We start from the raw sequence: 16094 nt of genomic DNA on the forward strand, positions 1-16094 counted from the left end.
CGGAAATAGGGTGGTGTAACGAAGGATGATCATTCGAGACGATCAGAGCATGTAAATATTGACGATCTACACGGCATGCTGGCATGAAGGGTACAAGATAGCAGAGTTCTCACCGGGAGCTCGAAGCCATGTAAGGCAGGAGAGCTGAAAACGGAGCAAAAGTTTCAGCCGATCATACCTCATTTGCCATCTTGCGTCGAGGTGACCATGCAATCTCTGTCCCGCGGAGGGCATAGGGTAGAGGGCAGTGAAGGCACGAAATCAGAACACCAGTACAGAGAGTACATGAACTGAACGGCAGATCCAACTGTGACTGTAAGTTATTTCGTTCTGCTGTATGGTTCTGGAGACCGTCTATCTGTAAGATCGCAACGCTAAAATCAAGAGCCAACAAATCATCCTCTGCCCACCACAACTCACATCCTTACTCCTCGCTCTGCTCCTTCTTCTCCCCCTTTTTAAACGGCTTCTTAATCAACTCCACGCCCTTTCCAAGGGCTCCGAAGAGCGGTCCGAATCCGAACGTCCACCCCTTGACGCGGACTGTGTAGATGAAGAAGTACACTAAAAACCAGTTGGAGAACACAAACACCACGAAAATCCCCAGGTCCCTCCACTTGTCCGATGCATTGATGTTCAGCTGCGCCAAGTATTGATTGCCAGTGCTGAGCGGGCAGTACATGCAATTCGTGTTATCCTGCGGGTTGAGCAGGTACCCTCCCGCACTTTGGGCAAAAGCGCCGGCATAGGAAGCGCACGTCTGGCCCGGCGGAGCGTCGAAGTGCGCGGTCTCGGTCTCGGCACATTGCACGGGGATGCCGTCGAGCGTGGCGGCGAGGACGCCGCCGATCCACCAGGTGGAGGGGTTGACGTAGTACATCCAGTAGCGCCAGAAGACGGGCAGGGAAGCATAAGGACGCACGACGCCGTTGAAGAGGGAGAACATGACGAAGAAGAAGGGGAGGACGTTGGAGATGACGGTGAAGGATGGGGAGAAGGCGGTGATCCACTGGCCCCAGGAGGCTTGGAAGAGGAAGAAGAGGAGGGTCATGAAGAAGACGTAGCCGGAAGTGGAGCTGTCGGTTGGGAGGCCGGTTGGCCAGTACCATAGCACCCAGTAGAGTACCGCTCCGATGATGGCGGGTGGGATCTCGGCGACGACTTGTGCGGTGACAAAGGCGAAGTAGCCGTAGATTCTCGAGGGGTACTCGCGAGCCTGCCAGAGGGCCATGTTGGTGTAGAATTTGGGCACGACGGCGTTGACGATGGTGGGAGGGATGGTGATGATGAGGAAAGCGGTGAACATGCGGTTCTGCATGTCTTGCTGCGTGTTGCCGAGTTGCCAGAAGGTGAAGCCGTTGAAGATGCCGACGATGACGGAGACGAAGAATTTGCCGTAGAGGTAGGAGGGATCGCGCCAGTATTGGCGGAAAGTGCGGCGGAGGAGTTCGGTGCATTGCAGCATGGTGGAGGCGGCGAATTCCTTCTCGTCGTCCTTGTTTTTCTGGGAAGTGGAGACGTGGCTGCGGGTTTGCTTGAGGCCGTCGATCTCCTCCAGGACGTCTTTGGCTTGTTGCGACTCGACCCACTCCTGGTTCCAGTCGATCTTCTTTCCATCCTTGCGCTTGTGCGGTTTGGCAGCAGTCTCGAGGATGAACTCCGCAACGTTCTTGTGTGGTGGGCAGTCGACGCCGCGGTCGGAGAAGTACTTGGTGACGTCCTTGCCGTTCTCTCCGACAGGACCGAAGTAGAAGGTGTTGCCGCCAGGGTTGAGAGCGAGGATCATGTCGAATTGCTGGATCAGAACAGAGGAAGGCTGGTGGATGGTGCAGACAATGGCCTGGCCGGCGCTGGCGAGCTTCTTCAAGAATCTGACGATGGAGTAGGCGGATTGCGAGTCGAGACCGGAAGTCGGTTCGTCCAAGAACAAGAGGAGAGATGGCTTTGCGGCGAGTTCGACTCCGATCGTCAGACGCTTACGTTGTTCCACGCCTAGCGAGCTGATGATGGCGTCTTGCATGTCGTTGAGCTCGAGGAGGTCAATGACAGTATCGACGTATGCGATCTTCTCTTCCCTGGAAACGCTGGCGTCCTGGCGCAGAATGGCCGAGAATTCAAGCGCCTCGCGGATCGTTGCAGTGCCGTCGTGGAGATCGCCCTGCAAACAGAAGCCAGTGTTACGCTGGAACTCGCGGCCGAGGGGACGTCCGTCAACGAACATCTCTCCGGAGACGACACCCATGCTTTGACGTTGCGCCAGAGTATTGAGGAGAGTCGTCTTTCCGGCACCAGAAGCTCCCATCAAGGCGACCATGACACCGGGCTTAGCATAACCATTGACCTTGTTCAGGAGCTTGCGCTCGCCGCCCATGTATGGGACAGTGTATTCGACGTCCTTCCATGTGAAGATGCTCTCGCTCTTGGTGAGCTTGTCGAGCGCCTCATCCTCCTTGTCCTCGTTCGGAGCGTCACCCAAGCTGGCATTCTTCTTGCTAGAGCTACTGCTATCCTCAGCAATACCACCCTTCTCCTCATCGGCATGCTTGGCATGCTTGACTTGCTTCTTGGCCTTTTTCGACTTCTTGAAGATGAGCGCGCCACCACCGCCACCAGCGAAAGAGACCGTCTCAGTAGCAATGACAGTGACCAGGATGTAGAGTACAATGAAAGCGATGACGACGCCAAAGTTGCGCCACAGGTTGCTTCTCGAGTAGTTGAACTGAGTGGCCAGGTATGCGGAGCCATCGACCGATTGAGCGTTGACGTCTGCTCCGGCTAGAGCACAGCCTTGATACGCTGGATCGATACCGGGACCTTGTGGAACGAGCTGCGATGGAGCACAAGCCATCGTTCGGCCAGCGAATTCGTTTGTAATCACAGCCTCGAAGCTGTAGGAGAGCGGGTTGATCCAGTATATCCAGCCGAACCAGATGTACTTGGTGAGGAGTTGCGGTCGCGGGATCACTAAAACAGAAGGGCAGAAAGGTTAGCAATGGTTCGGACTCGGGGTGTTCGGGCAGAGTGAGCCCTGCTGGCATGGCCGAGAGACAGTCTCGGACGGCTGCAGGCCTTCTGCCCTTCGATTTGCTTACCATATCCAGTGTAGATTACCAAAAGGTTGAGAGCTATTCCACTGAATCGCACGGCCGTATCGATCTCCGGGGAGAGCGATGCGAACATGCGGTAGAGCGCTGTCAACAGAATCGTCGTGATGTACACAAAAAGCATGTAGATGAAGAACTGAGAAGCGCTTATGGTCATGTTGGTCATGAAGAACATGATGATGCCGAAGATGAGGACCTGGACGAGAATGACGGGCAAGTCCATGACCACTCTGGCGATCGTGACGGCGGATGGGCGGTAAAAGGCGTAGTCTTCGTGGCGCTTGACGACAGCTCTGCCACTGACGGCCTTCATCAGCTCAGTAAGTTGGAGCCAGCCAAGGAAGAGAATCGAGAAGAAGAGAGCACCGCCACGAGTGAAGGCACCGGAAGTGTCGAAGGATTCGCCGTAGAAGAGAGAGCCGACAATGAGACCGTTGGAGATGATGATGAAGAGCTTGGTCCACAGTGTCGTCTTGTCACCCCAAAGCAGCCATGCCTCACGCTTGACGCAGGCCAGAACTTGACGTTGGAACGAGACTGTGTAGCTGGACTTGTTGGACACACGCTTCGACTTGCCGTCTTGAACGGCGTCTTCGAATTCCCTTGCATCGTTGTAGTCGGTCTCCTTGAGGTAGTTTTCATAATCGGTGATGTCCTCGAGAACCTTTTGGTAGTTGGGTGACTCTCTGAAGGCCTTCTCCAGGGCTTCGGGACCCTTGGGAGCCTTGTGTTCGTAGCCCTTTCGGAATTTGCGCTCCACGGGATCCGTAACGGCGGTCAAGAAATCTGCTGTGGTTTGGCGTTCAGGAGCCTCGTATCCAAGATCGATGAAGTACTGTCTGGCCTCCTTGGCAGGTCCAGAGTAAATTTCGCGGCCTTCGTCAATGACGAGAACCTTGTCCATGACTTCGTAAATTCCTTCACCTGCCTGATAGAGGGTCACCAAAGTCGTGCGATTGCTGACATCAGTCATGACTCTCAGAGAGCGTGCGTAGTCCAATGCGGTGGAAGCATCAAGACCGCGAGTCGAGTTGTCCCAGCAGACAACAGTACTCTTCGAAGCCAGCGTCTCAGCGATAGAAACACGCTTCCGCTCACCTCCAGAAACACCTCTCACGAAATCATCCCCGACCAACGTGTATTTCGTGTGAGGGATACCAAACATCTTCATCAGCGCTTCCGCGATGACAGGGATATTGCCAGTCTCCTTCTTCTTGGTCTTGTTCATCAAAGCGAAAATGAAGGTCTGCCAGACATTGAGCGTCGCGAAGTGAACGTCATCTTCTTGATTGTAGACCACCTCTCCGCGATACATCTTCTTCTGCTTGTCGGCTGGGATGCCACCGTATGAGACATCTCCAGTGACTTCAGCGTACGTCTCGCGGTTATTGCTGATGGCCTTGAGGAAAGTCGAACAGCCGGATCCTGGTCGTCCAAGAACCAGCATCATTTCGCCATCTCGAACACATCCCGTGAAGCCGTTGAGGAGAGTACGTGTCTCGCCAGTACGTTTTGCCAGTGCAGGCACGAACCGGCAGATGATCTTGAACAAGTCCGGACCGAAAGTGCCGATAATGGCATCGGGCAATGTTCGGACAAACGAAGTCGTCGATCCGATACCCTTGACCGTGAGATCCTTGTATACCACACCGACACGTTTGTCCGAGGTACCGTCGGATCGCTTCTCAAAGTGCCCTTCCCTCATGAAACGATCGAGTTCGAAGTCGTCCTCATCGTCGTCGTCCTTTTTCGACTCCTCGACCTCTTCTTGTGGTCCCGCCTCGACGTCCTGTTCGGCGGCTTCGGAGGTATGTGTCGCTTGACGGCTTGTCAAGGACTTTCGTCCGCTCTTCGCAGTCTGTCCAGTGGTCGTTCGTTTGAGAGAGTGCTGAGTGTCTCGCGAGCGTGTTTTTGAGAGTTGTGTGAGATCCTTCCTAAGGGCCTGCCGAAGTTGTTAGCTCGAGGCTTATCAATCCATTGTCACAACACCAAATACCTCGTAGTCCTCCATTGCCTGGCGAGTGGTGAATCCACCGACATCGTTCTCACCCCACGTTCCTTCGCCTTCGCCTTCGACCTCCTCGGTGGGATGAGTACCGCCCGTTCGCTGCGCATTGTGCCATTGATTCGTGGGTGGACCATTGGTGTCTTCGCGTTGGAGCTTTCGCTCGTCCACGCTGTAGCCCCACATGGTGGCGGGCGGTGCGTGTGGTTGTTGCCTTCAAGCGGAGAAGCGTGTGAGAAGCAGAGAGATGGATGAAAGAAAGGTCAAGGGAAAGGAAACGGAGACGAACAGCATGAAAACAGAGGTGATGCAATCGGCACTGACGGGAGGACGCGGTAGAGAGGCAGAGACAGAGAGGTTGCTGACCAACGCAGCGAATGACGGCAGAAAGCAGGAGCAATCAGTGGAGTCGGGTGGAATAGCAGCAGCAGCACACAAAGTTTGAGTCGTTCTACCAAACATTAAACGCAATCCCAATACCGTACTTCTCACCCAATATTGAGACTTGTAAACAGCCACCGGCGAGTAGTCGGAGTTAAGGAAAGTTCTTTTCGGCAGCCAAGAAGGACCAATGACGCGGGTCGGTGGGTGGAAAGATTAGAAATGCAGAGAAGTCCGATTGCCGATGAAGAGTCCCGTGTTGCCGGGATTCATGTCTGGTGTGGAGGAGAAGAATGTCCACGACGGTCTGGGTGGAAAACGCGTTCGAGACACAGCTGTATGTCCATATCCACGCTCTACACAAAGTCATTCCACGAGAGTGATCTGCCGCTACTGCCGCGGAATTCATCTGAACGTGAAAGAGACGTGTAGAGAAGCAAAGTGCGGTCAACGAAGAGTGCCAGGTATCCCTCCCCCGTCCTAGCCTTCCTAACTCCGACTCCGGTTTCAAACTCCGACGAATACACGGCAGCAATGGTCCGCCGTCTCAACGAACCCGAATGCATTCACCGCATTGAGTCCATCCAGGGTTCGCCTCCCGTCGTTCACACGCTTCCATGCTGACCGAGCATCGTGGAGCATGCCAAGATGAAGGAAGGCATATGCTTACAAAGGGACCACTCGTCGCATGCAATGTCTGATTCACAAGCAGACTGATTCCCCTGTTTGGATGCATCTCGTTCTGTACTACTGCTGACTTCGCTATCTGCTTACTGGTATGAGATATTGGTGATGGAAAATGGGATCAAGGCAAGTACGTTCATTTTCGTTGTTTCGTTTCGTAAGGTACGGTATCGTCTGCTCTCTCGCAATCAAGTACAGCAATGCCAGTTGCTCTCTCTCTCATAAAGTCAATCAAAAAAGGACGTCCTTGGGTATCATATCCGTGCTTCAAACTCCAAACTCCAAAAGTCATGCGTAAAACTCATTTGCCCACTCTCATGCCTCGCACTCAAAGCTTCTGTGCCTTGCCCTTTGGCTTGAAGACATCATCTCCATCATCCTCGTCCTCCTCCAGATCCCTCTTCCGCTTCTCCTTCCCACTCTCCTCGTCCTCCACCTCCGTCTCTGGCTCCGTCTCGTCTCCCTTCAACGGCCACTCCGTATACTCCTGCTCCACCTCTGGGTGCCAGAATCGGGTGACGGCTTTGGAGAAGAGCATGCCGCGGATGTAGACAGCTCTCCGGGTATGCTTGCGCCAGCCATGCGAAGGAAGGGGAGGCTGTGCGGCGGAGACATGCGGCAGGTCGAGAACGGAGGGCGGAGAGGCGGTCGGAGGGGCGGGTTGCTCCCTCGAAACGGGCGGCGGAGGAACGTACAGCGGAAGCGGTGGCGGCATGGTCGGTCTCGGAGCGGCGGAGAACAGATCCAGGAGAGCATTTGCAGCGGCGACTTCCTCCGCCGTGTGCCTCGATCCCGGCGGCACAGCAATCCCACCAGCAGCAGAGCCCACAGTCGCAACCGCGGAAGCACCACCTCCTCCTGCTCCACCCGCCGGAAAAGCCGCATCCCACGCCGCCCAATTCCCCTCCACCGCGTGCACCACCTCCCCCTCCCTCACCTCCCCAATCAAAAATTCCACGGGAGGCATCCTCACCATCCTCCCCGCGGCAAACTCCCCCTCGATCCAAGGCATCACGTTCGCGAGAATCCAGTCCACCGACCGGTTCTCTCCCGCCAGGTGGTCCCGCACGTACGCCGCGTGCTCGACCTCCACCGCGTTCGCACTCGACAGGATGCTGCCGTTCTTCTTGCCGGTGCGCGGGGTGATGCTCACGGCGTTCTTGGCGGCGGCACGGTCGTTGCCGTTGCGGAGGAGCTCGGCTTCGTACTTGGAGAGTCGATCTCCGGCTGCGCTTTGCAGTTGGACGGTGAATTTTGCCTCTGGGCGCCAGAGCTTGATTCTCTGAAGCTGGGCGCGGAGAGCGTCGGAGAAGAACTGGAGGTGCGCGGCGGGGGATTTGTCGGCGGCGTACTTCATCCTCTGGTAGTGTTGGCGGCAATAGTAGTGCCAGACGTCCTCCGGGATCGAGAGAGTCGAGGTCTTATTGCGACCAAAAAAATCGGACACGAATTTGCGGCCGTGGGAGGGGCGGGGGTGGATGGTCTGGCCGGTCGTGCAGGGGCGGACGGCGCAAGACCAGAGGGAAGACATCTCGAGGGCGGAGGGGGCCTTGGTGGGTATGAAGGGGTTGTGGGTGGCTCGGTCGGTGTGGGAGTGACGGAGAGCGAAGCTGTCGGTCGAGAGGAGAGAGGAGATCAACACCAATGAGGTGAAGGAGGTCGACGGGAGGAGAAAATCAACGACCAGCGTTGAAGAAAAAGAAAGAAGAAAAGAAGAAGACGACTCGAGTTGGTGATCTCTGAAGAGAGGTATGCCGGCAATGCTGGTGGTATGGTTGCTGTTGCTGGTAGTCGAGAGTCTTGGAAGTGGTAATAAAGGTAAGGAGAAGAAGAAGAGAAGGAGACAGACAGGATCCGGACGAAGGTTGATATACCACGAGAACTTCTCTGACAATAGGAAGAAAGGCCTTTCCTCGACAATATGCTACTTTGGGTGGGAGAGGAACTTTGTTCTTATTGTCATGAGATTTGGAGATGCTCATGCTCAATATGAGGCCATTTCGACAATACAAACATTTGTGCGGGCATTGGTATGACTCCGTCAGGTGGGAGGGAAGCATCATTCACCTTTGCCATGGACGATCAGCAATGGCACGAGACCGCATACCATTGTCGAGATGGTGGACAGATGGTCGTCGCCGAGCAGTCACGCTAGTTGGACAAGTTCGTTGGTGAAGTGGTGATCTGCATGGAACAAACAGGCCGCTTCGCTGTCTGACCAGCGCAGCAAACGGACTTGTCCACGCGCTCTATGGTCTGAGTTGCACTCCCAACAGCATCGTCGCCGTCTAGCCATTGACCGTCTCGTCTCACATTGCCAGTCAAAGTGCAAAGGAGAAGAGTCGAGTCTCGTCTCGCCGCCGTTGTGGACAATGCCGACCACAACTTGCAATGGTGTTCAGCGAATAATGGCGATTATCGAAGCACTTGCTCCGTTCATCATCCAGATGATGTCCGATGAATTGCTGTGCCATAAGCAAGATGAGACGATTCGAGTGAAGGGAGCGAAAATCGGACGGCTAGAGCCAACCCCTGAATTGATCTTGGCATGAATATTGCTTCTTCTTCCCTTCTGCTTTGATGGGACTACCACCCTCTCGCGCACGCATTCCACATAATTCGTCAATGTGCTCAGTGCTGGGCCTACTCACCTGTTCAACCCGTGCGGTCCGATTATTAAAAAACCTCGAGCTCTCCTCTTGGGACAGACAAGGCATCCTAGCCTGGAGTTGCGATATCCTGGCTCGCTCGCCGTTGACCCTCAAACGAGTCCTTGTCGATGCACTACATTCCGCCGACGTCAAGTTGTACTTCATGCATGGTCAGAAAAGAAGCCATCCATCTTTGTACGGTGCTGTACTATGGTGGTCATCACGCGTGCCAATTTGGAGACCTGTCGCACACCGTTCGACCTCGATGTCCTTGTGCTCTCCCCGGTCAATCACCCCTGCGCGTCTTCCCCCCGCGTAGGACCTCTACGTCACCTCTTGCACCTAGTCATATACATGGGAAGGATATAGATTGACTTCTGGAATGCAAGCAGTCTGCGCTGACCACCGATCTCCACACGTGCACGCTGCTGCAGCGTATACAAGATAGCCTGGTCCTCCCTCTCACTCGACTTCTTGATCATCCAACAACTCTTCGGACAAGGCAGTGACCACTTCCAAGCGATATCACAATGCAGATCTCCAAAATCTCCATCATTCTCACCCTAGCCTCGGCCGCCTTTGCACGCTACGTGGGTCTTCCCTCACACTCACTATTGTAAACGATGACCAACAGCTCTCAGGAATGTAGTTTGCCTGGTGGCGGAGACTTCGGAGGCTGCCATGGCGTCTGCGACGACGGCAGCCAGGACTGCGGTCAGCCTCCCAAGGGCTGCTACAAGGTGAGTGAACGCCATCCACCAGTTGCGGGCGACGGATCAACTTACTGACGACTCTTTTTATTTCAAGGAGTGTTCGTGCCTGAAGGCTGGCACCCAGTGCTTTTTCGACGGAAGCGGCGCGCTCTGTCGCGGAGTCAACGGATGTCCCGATGTGGACTGAGCACGAAATTGGGTGGCCGTTCTTTTGTACCTGACGTGGTGCGCGCCGAATGGTCTGATTTTGGGATGATGTGGAAGGTGGGAGATGGCATCTGGGAGCCACGAAAGCACATGACATTTGGGGTCATACTTCAGAACACATGGTCACATACACGGAGTCTGTGATATCGCAACAGCAATCCTCCGGAAGATGACCGTTTGCTGGTCTTGTCACAATGGGAGTCGTCCGAGAACCTCAGAGGCTCTTCACCAGGTCGTGATGTGTTTGTTGGGCGTGAACACAAGGTTGGACTCCTTCTTCATCTGGCCACTGTCAGGCGTAGGTTCTGTACTTCGAGACCGAACGGACCGGGCAGATTGGCCAATCCTTCGCTGCTGCAAGCTTCCGCTTCATAAACAGGCAACCTGCCTAGCGAATCGTTGTAGTGTTGGCAGCGGGTTTCTGGTCCCATGATGAGCATCGACGGTGTGGTTCCGTGAAAAAGGTTTGTCTGAGCCAGTCAGCTGCCCACCAAGCCGCGTCGCAACGTTGAAGGCACATTTGACTCGAATAGATCTGAAGCCGAGAAGAAAGGCTGGCCGCGTTGGCGGCTTCGACGCTGTCTCCTTTCAGACCGGTGGATATCGCTCTCGTTCTTTTTGATACCTGAATTTGCCAAGCTCTACCCACCGAACGTCGCGAAGCCGCAGGCGAGGACGGAAGGAAGGAGCGCAACTGAGAAGGAGGCAGCTTCGACGCCCACGACAAAGCCAACGAGGAGACCGAGCTTCCGCCAGCTACAACGAGGATGGGACCGCAAGGCAGGAAAGTATGCAGAGTGCCTTATGTCGATGCTATGTACAATGTGAAATATGTCAGTCCTCTTCAGCCGAACTCTGTGTACTTCGTATGCTCTTCCCGTGCTCTTCCCGTGCTGTTGCCCGAACAGAGGGAACGATGCCCTGGGTAGTGCTCCACCAAACGCCTTCGCTAAGATATAAATAGCCATGCCGAGCCAACCATGCATATGTATCGACACAAAGGGAAAAAAATAATGCAACGCACCGCTCGCTCAGACTCAATCGAACAGCTTGAAGTCCTACCCAAAAGCCTGGTCGATCCAGTTCTTCGGCTTGCGCATCTGCGTCATGAATTGCCTCACCGAATCCGGCGTCTTCGTCTCATTCCGATCAATATCAGCACCATTCGAGCGCTCTACATCGCTGTCGTCGCCAAAGTGGTGCTTGTCGTCATCGTAGTGTTCATCACCTGCACCCGTCAGTCAGGCGCCGCCGCCGTGGTCATCGCCTAGGGGTGCGCCCTCACTATCTGCCGAGTCCGGGACTGGTTCCACGATCTGCACACTACGTCCTGCCAAGCGGGTGCTCTTTGACGGGCTGACCTGGTATTCGTGTCCGTCTTCTGGCTCCTCCTCAACGCCGTCCAAGCCAGAGGACATGGCTCGGCCTTTTCCCTTTTGCCGCTTGCCTTCGGCTTCTTCTGGTGTTTCGGGTGCTGTAGTATAGCGCTCGAGCTCCAGATCATCGCCAAAGGTGCTTGCTCGTCCTTTCGACTTCTTGCTCGTCTTGGATTCTGAATCGTAGAACACGCTGCTCTTTTTGCTGGATGGCTTGGAAGCACCCTCACGTGCGGTCTCATACGTTGTTTCGTCACCATTCTGCACGCCGCCAGTCGAAGACTCTGGCTTCTTGTGAAGCTTCGGCGCGCCCTCAGAAGCGCTTTGCTTGTTTTTGAAGCTCGGCTGATGGTGACCGTCTTTTTCATTGCTTGCATCAGGCTTATCGGAGATATCCTTGATGTCCGACCAGTATTCCAGCCTTTTGACCTGCTCGTCAGCTGCATGCACAGCCTTGAGCAAGTTGTCCGCATGCCTCGATGCCCGTTCATGAGCCTGTTGCTTCGCCTCGTCGTCATCGTGGTTATGCGCCGTCAGATCTTTCTGCTCTTGATGGACTTGTTCGTGTCGCGAGGTCAAGTCTCCCAGTAGTTGCCGCCGAGAAGACTGGAAAATCAACATTCCCATGATCTCCTCCATCCGTTCGCTGAGGTAATACAGCTCGTCGCCGCCTTCGTCTGTAAACTTTCTCACGGCCAAAATCTTCTCTCTATCCACGCTCGACCGCTTCATTGCAAGGAAAAGGTCTCCAATCGTAGTGATCTCCATCTTCTCGATGTCAAGTGCTTGATCTTGAACTTTGGTAAGCACCGGGACCAGAATGCTTGATCCGTTCTGCCCGAGCATCAACGACTTCGGACGCAATGTTTTGGGATGAATGGTGAAGTAGTCCGCGGTTAACTCATGCGACCTTTCCGTCGTTCGATGTGTTGTGTCCTTTCTCTTTCTCATCCGTAGCCACCTTCTCCTTCGCACGAAGCTGTGGAACCAGGGATGATTGCCGTGCCATGCAAAAGTAGTGGCTCCTTTGCCCACAAACGCAAAGCTGTACTCCCACCCTTCTTCATCCACATCCCGGCTCATGTCGACATACCAGCTCTTCCACGCCCACTCCCAGCTAGGGTCTGGTACCTGCGCATTGCGAATGTCAACGGCGCTGGTTCGGAATTGTGCGTTCTGCCATGGTTTGGGATCGGCCGGGAGTAACGAGTTGCTCGAGTATTTCGGTATGCCAAAGAAGAACATGCCCCGCTGGTTCTCGTACAGAACGTCGATGATGGTGTCGTTGAGGTCTCCCTTGCCCAACGTCTTCTTGCGTGCTATCAAGCCCTTGGCTTTACTCTGAGCTCTGTCGAGGTATCCTCGCTGTGCTGGAGAGGCTTCCTGACCGGGCATGGAAGCATCCGGAGTGCGTCCGTCTGTCGTTGCTGCTCCATCCTCCACATGATATCGCCCTTGTCCATACTTGGCGTACTTTTGCTTGTTGTACTCCTGACGAACAGATTGTCGGACGGATGTCGAATTATTGGTCAATCGCTTGTACAGGCCGGCCTCGCCGGGAGTCGGAGGAGTTGGGTCGTCACTGTCATCGCGTTCAGCATTCACGGATCCATTTGTGTATGATATCTGTCTCGACGGAACGGCGCGATCGACGAGGGCAATGTGGTGCTCGGCCTTGATTCGGGTTGGGCTTGGGACTCGAGCCAGCGAGTCTTGAGACATTATGGTAATAAAATATATGGTATGAATGGAAGAGTCGGGAGTAAGGAAGGGCTATCACCTGTCGTCCAGATCAATGGGAGCAGAGGGTTGGTCACCGCCGTCGCGACCGAACAGGACCTCTGGGATCGAGACAATGCGATGCTTGCGTACAGCCGGAGCGGGTTGAGGCTGTTGCTGTTGGTCCTGAGATGGTGCCTGGGAGGTGTTGGCGGAGATCGTCGTCGCCGACATTATTGTTGCTGTCCTCTCATCCACGGACTCGACGTCGACATTGGCAGTAGTCGAGCATGAGGTGAAGTCGGAATGTCGTTCACGCGCATCGCAATCGCAAGGTCCAAACTCTCCACTCCACAGCGGTTTCCTTGTTTCGATCTCTCCAAAGGGGCTTGGCGTGGAGTGGAGGAGAGCTGCAAAGGAAACGACGTCACCGGCCTTGCTTGGAGGCGCACGAGGCTGGTCATCATTGGAAGAGAGGAAGAAGAGTCCCGCCGAGCTACCTGAACGGTGGACCTGACCTTACCTTACCTTGTCCGACCTTGCTGCTGCTCTTGCTTCTTTACAATAACAACAATCACCCCATCAGCTCACTTACATACCCTGCCAACCCTACCACCTCAATACAACAAGACAACATGTCCAACCGTGCCGTGGTATGTTTGCAGCTGTCGGCGGATTCTGTGTTGTTGTAGCTAACAATAATCCCTCTCAGCCAATTCTCGGTGCTACCGTCCTCGCTGGAGCCGGTTACTACTTCTACAAGGCCGGCGGTGACCCCAAGGTCGCCCAAAAGAAGCTTGAGGGTACGTGGACATACAATGCCAGCATCTCATACAGTTCATGCTGACATGATCTCCCTCCAGCCGATGCCGCCAAGGTCTCGCGCGAGGTCCGCGACCACGTCCCAGGATCCGCAAAGGAGCTGAAGAAGGATGCCGAGTCCGCCGGCGCTCAGATCCAGAGCAAGGCGAACCAGCTTGGCCGCGACGCGAAAGCTGAGGCTTCCAAGGTGGATGCAAAGCTCGAGCAATACCGCCAGGACGCTGCGGCTCAGCTCAAGCAGACCGGAAAGGAGGCGAACAAGGCTATTGACAAGTTTGACAACGAAGTCGAGAAGGTGAGTGACAAATTCTTTTGCGAGGCAGGAGGGCATGGACATCAATGGGCTGGTGGCGATCAAGGCGGATAAGGTAGCCTCAGTGAGGTTTTGGGAGCACACTCGCTGACATTCTCTCAGGGCGCTTCGCAGGCCAAGAGCGGACTCTCCAGCTGGTTCGGCGGAAAGTAGAGACAAGGATGACAAGACCGAAACGACTTGAATCGCGAGCAAACCAGAATCAGCAGCATTGTAATTGAACGACCACTTCCCTATCGAGTCCATCCTCGCACGCGAGACAGTGCATCATCTGGGACATAACGCCGTCAACGCTTGTTAGCGACCTCGAACTGGTCCACTACCAGTTTCTCCTTCGTTGGTGCGCCTTCCATGTCCTCAGTAGTGATGTCGAAGTTACTCCTCAGACCAGCAAAGCCTTTACGAACAAAAAGGCAATCCACCTGTTCTAATGTCTTCCCTCCAGTTTCAGGACAGAGGAGGAAGACAAAGACAATGGCAACAAGATTGCCACTGATGACCCATAGCCAGAAGTACCAGCCAATGCGCTCGAAGCCAATCGGACCTGCGAAAACAGTGACGAAAGTCATGAGCCACTCTCCGCACGCCGTCGCCGCTGCGCCGATATGTCGGTACTCGAGAGGAGCAATCTCTGAGCAGTAAAGCCACACTGAACCTTGCCAAGTCCAGCCGAAGACGAAGAGGAAGATGAAGATGATTCCAACGGCCGCCCAGTCTCTCGATTCGCTACCAGAGCCCAGTGCTACGAGGACTGTGAATATCGTCAAAAGGGTGGTCATGGCAATGGCACCATACAGCAAGATTGACCGCCGTCCAACCTTTTCCACGGTGAAGTAAAGCGGCACACAGCCGAGCGCAAAGAAGATGTTGAGCACACCTGATAGCAGAGACACCAAAGATGGTTTGGCTACAGTCGACAGAATGACACTGCCTGCGAAATTTGTCAGCGGTGTCCATGCTGACTGAGTTCCTTACTTACTGTAGTAGGCAATCAGACTCGAGCCCATCCACTCCCGAACCATCGGTAGCCAAAAGCACATGCAGATTCTCCTGACAATTTTCATCCGACTCTTGTCTACGATGCCCATCGTCAAGAATGGCTTCCAATCCAGACTCGCATTGGCCTCCAATTCCGCCTCGATCGCTGCCAGAATCTCTCTCCGCGTACTCTGCACCCTCTCGTCATCGACACAAGTATCATGCAGTTGTGCCAGCACCGCATCACCTTCCTCCCAACGATTCCTGGCATAGTACCACCTCGGAGTATCCGGCAAGAACAACATCGTGCCTCCCGAAACGACGGCGAATAAACACTGGAAAACAATCGGCACCCTCCAACTCGCCTGGGTATCCATCATGGTAAACCCATAGTCCACCCAGTACGCCAACGGCACACCACTGATCAGCAGAATCGCATTCAACGCATTCGCTGGTCCGCGATCACCGATCTCGACTCCCGTCTCGGACAGATACGTGGGCACAGCGGATGAGATGGCTCCGATTGAGATTCCCTGTACGAGTCGTCCGACAATGAGCTGAGCGACGCTGTAGGAAGTCGCTTGGATGACGGAGCCGATGATGGCGGCGATATTGCCGAGGATGATGGTTCCTTTGCGGCCCATGCGGAAGGCAAAGAATGCGAGGACGACTGCTGTCACGGCTGCGGCGAACATTCAGATGTCAGGATGTGTTGGATCGGCGCACTTTGGAGAGAGAATGACCTCGACCTGGTTTCACGGATCGCTATGAGACATAGCAACTAAGTCAACCTGCTCTTGGCCAGGTTATCAGCTCTTTGTTTCGTCTCAACCGCGTGGAAGCATGAGCGAAACAGAGAGAATAGTCTCTAACAACGCACGACGCTCGACACATTGCTCGGACAATGCTCTTATGCCCATGTCGCATCTCTTTGTCTCCAACGGCGATCTCTCATCACCTTACAAGGCCATTGTATGCCCCCAAAAGAAACAGTACAATGCACAATGGACATTCTTCCAACAAAGACCATGTCGACAGCCCAGCTATATATGCCATCCCTCAACTGGATCCAATGCCACTTCTCTCCTCATCCACTCTCCTGACAATTCAACCAGTCAAGAGAACTCAACTCTTCTTTCTC

At 54.5% G+C, this 16094-nt stretch overlaps 5 protein-coding genes across 5 annotated transcripts; 1 reads left to right on the plus strand and 4 right to left on the minus strand.

Annotated features, from left to right (window-relative positions):
* Nucleotides 1-424: 424 nt before the first annotated feature.
* MgAtr1 (ABC transporter) lies at nucleotides 425-5295 on the minus strand (the record flags this gene model as incomplete). The annotated part of the gene is made up of 3 exons (XM_003857588.1): nucleotides 425-2964; nucleotides 3093-5046; nucleotides 5101-5295. The coding sequence occupies 3 exons, from the start codon at nucleotides 5293-5295 to the stop codon at nucleotides 425-427; spliced, it is 4689 nt and encodes a 1562-aa protein (XP_003857636.1).
* Nucleotides 5296-6502: 1207 nt separating this feature from the next.
* On the minus strand, nucleotides 6503-7705 carry MYCGRDRAFT_88932 (uncharacterized protein; the record flags this gene model as incomplete). The annotated part of the gene is made up of 1 exon (XM_003857587.1): nucleotides 6503-7705. The coding sequence occupies one exon, from the start codon at nucleotides 7703-7705 to the stop codon at nucleotides 6503-6505; it is 1203 nt and encodes a 400-aa protein (XP_003857635.1).
* A 2318-nt stretch (nucleotides 7706-10023) lies between these two features.
* MYCGRDRAFT_106912 (uncharacterized protein) lies at nucleotides 10024-12866 on the minus strand (the record flags this gene model as incomplete). Its single annotated transcript, XM_003857586.1, has 4 exons — nucleotides 10024-10133; nucleotides 10395-10501; nucleotides 10808-10973; nucleotides 11031-12866. The coding sequence occupies 4 exons, from the start codon at nucleotides 12841-12843 to the stop codon at nucleotides 10024-10026; spliced, it is 2196 nt and encodes a 731-aa protein (XP_003857634.1).
* Nucleotides 12867-13427: 561 nt separating this feature from the next.
* Nucleotides 13428-14288, plus strand: MYCGRDRAFT_102133 (uncharacterized protein; the record flags this gene model as incomplete). Its single annotated transcript, XM_003855973.1, has 4 exons — nucleotides 13428-13493; nucleotides 13553-13643; nucleotides 13704-13957; nucleotides 14078-14288. The coding sequence occupies 4 exons, from the start codon at nucleotides 13476-13478 to the stop codon at nucleotides 14126-14128; spliced, it is 414 nt and encodes a 137-aa protein (XP_003856021.1).
* On the minus strand, nucleotides 14263-15909 carry MYCGRDRAFT_65312 (MFS transporter; the record flags this gene model as incomplete). The annotated part of the gene is made up of 2 exons (XM_003857585.1): nucleotides 14263-14902; nucleotides 14951-15909. The coding sequence occupies 2 exons, from the start codon at nucleotides 15646-15648 to the stop codon at nucleotides 14263-14265; spliced, it is 1338 nt and encodes a 445-aa protein (XP_003857633.1).
* Between the last annotated feature and the right edge of the window lie 185 nt (nucleotides 15910-16094).

The sequence above is a fragment of the Zymoseptoria tritici genome, chromosome 1 (assembly GCF_000219625.1).
Source record: "Zymoseptoria tritici IPO323 chromosome 1, whole genome shotgun sequence".
In the NCBI taxonomy this organism is placed as follows: domain Eukaryota; kingdom Fungi; phylum Ascomycota; class Dothideomycetes; order Mycosphaerellales; family Mycosphaerellaceae; genus Zymoseptoria; species Zymoseptoria tritici.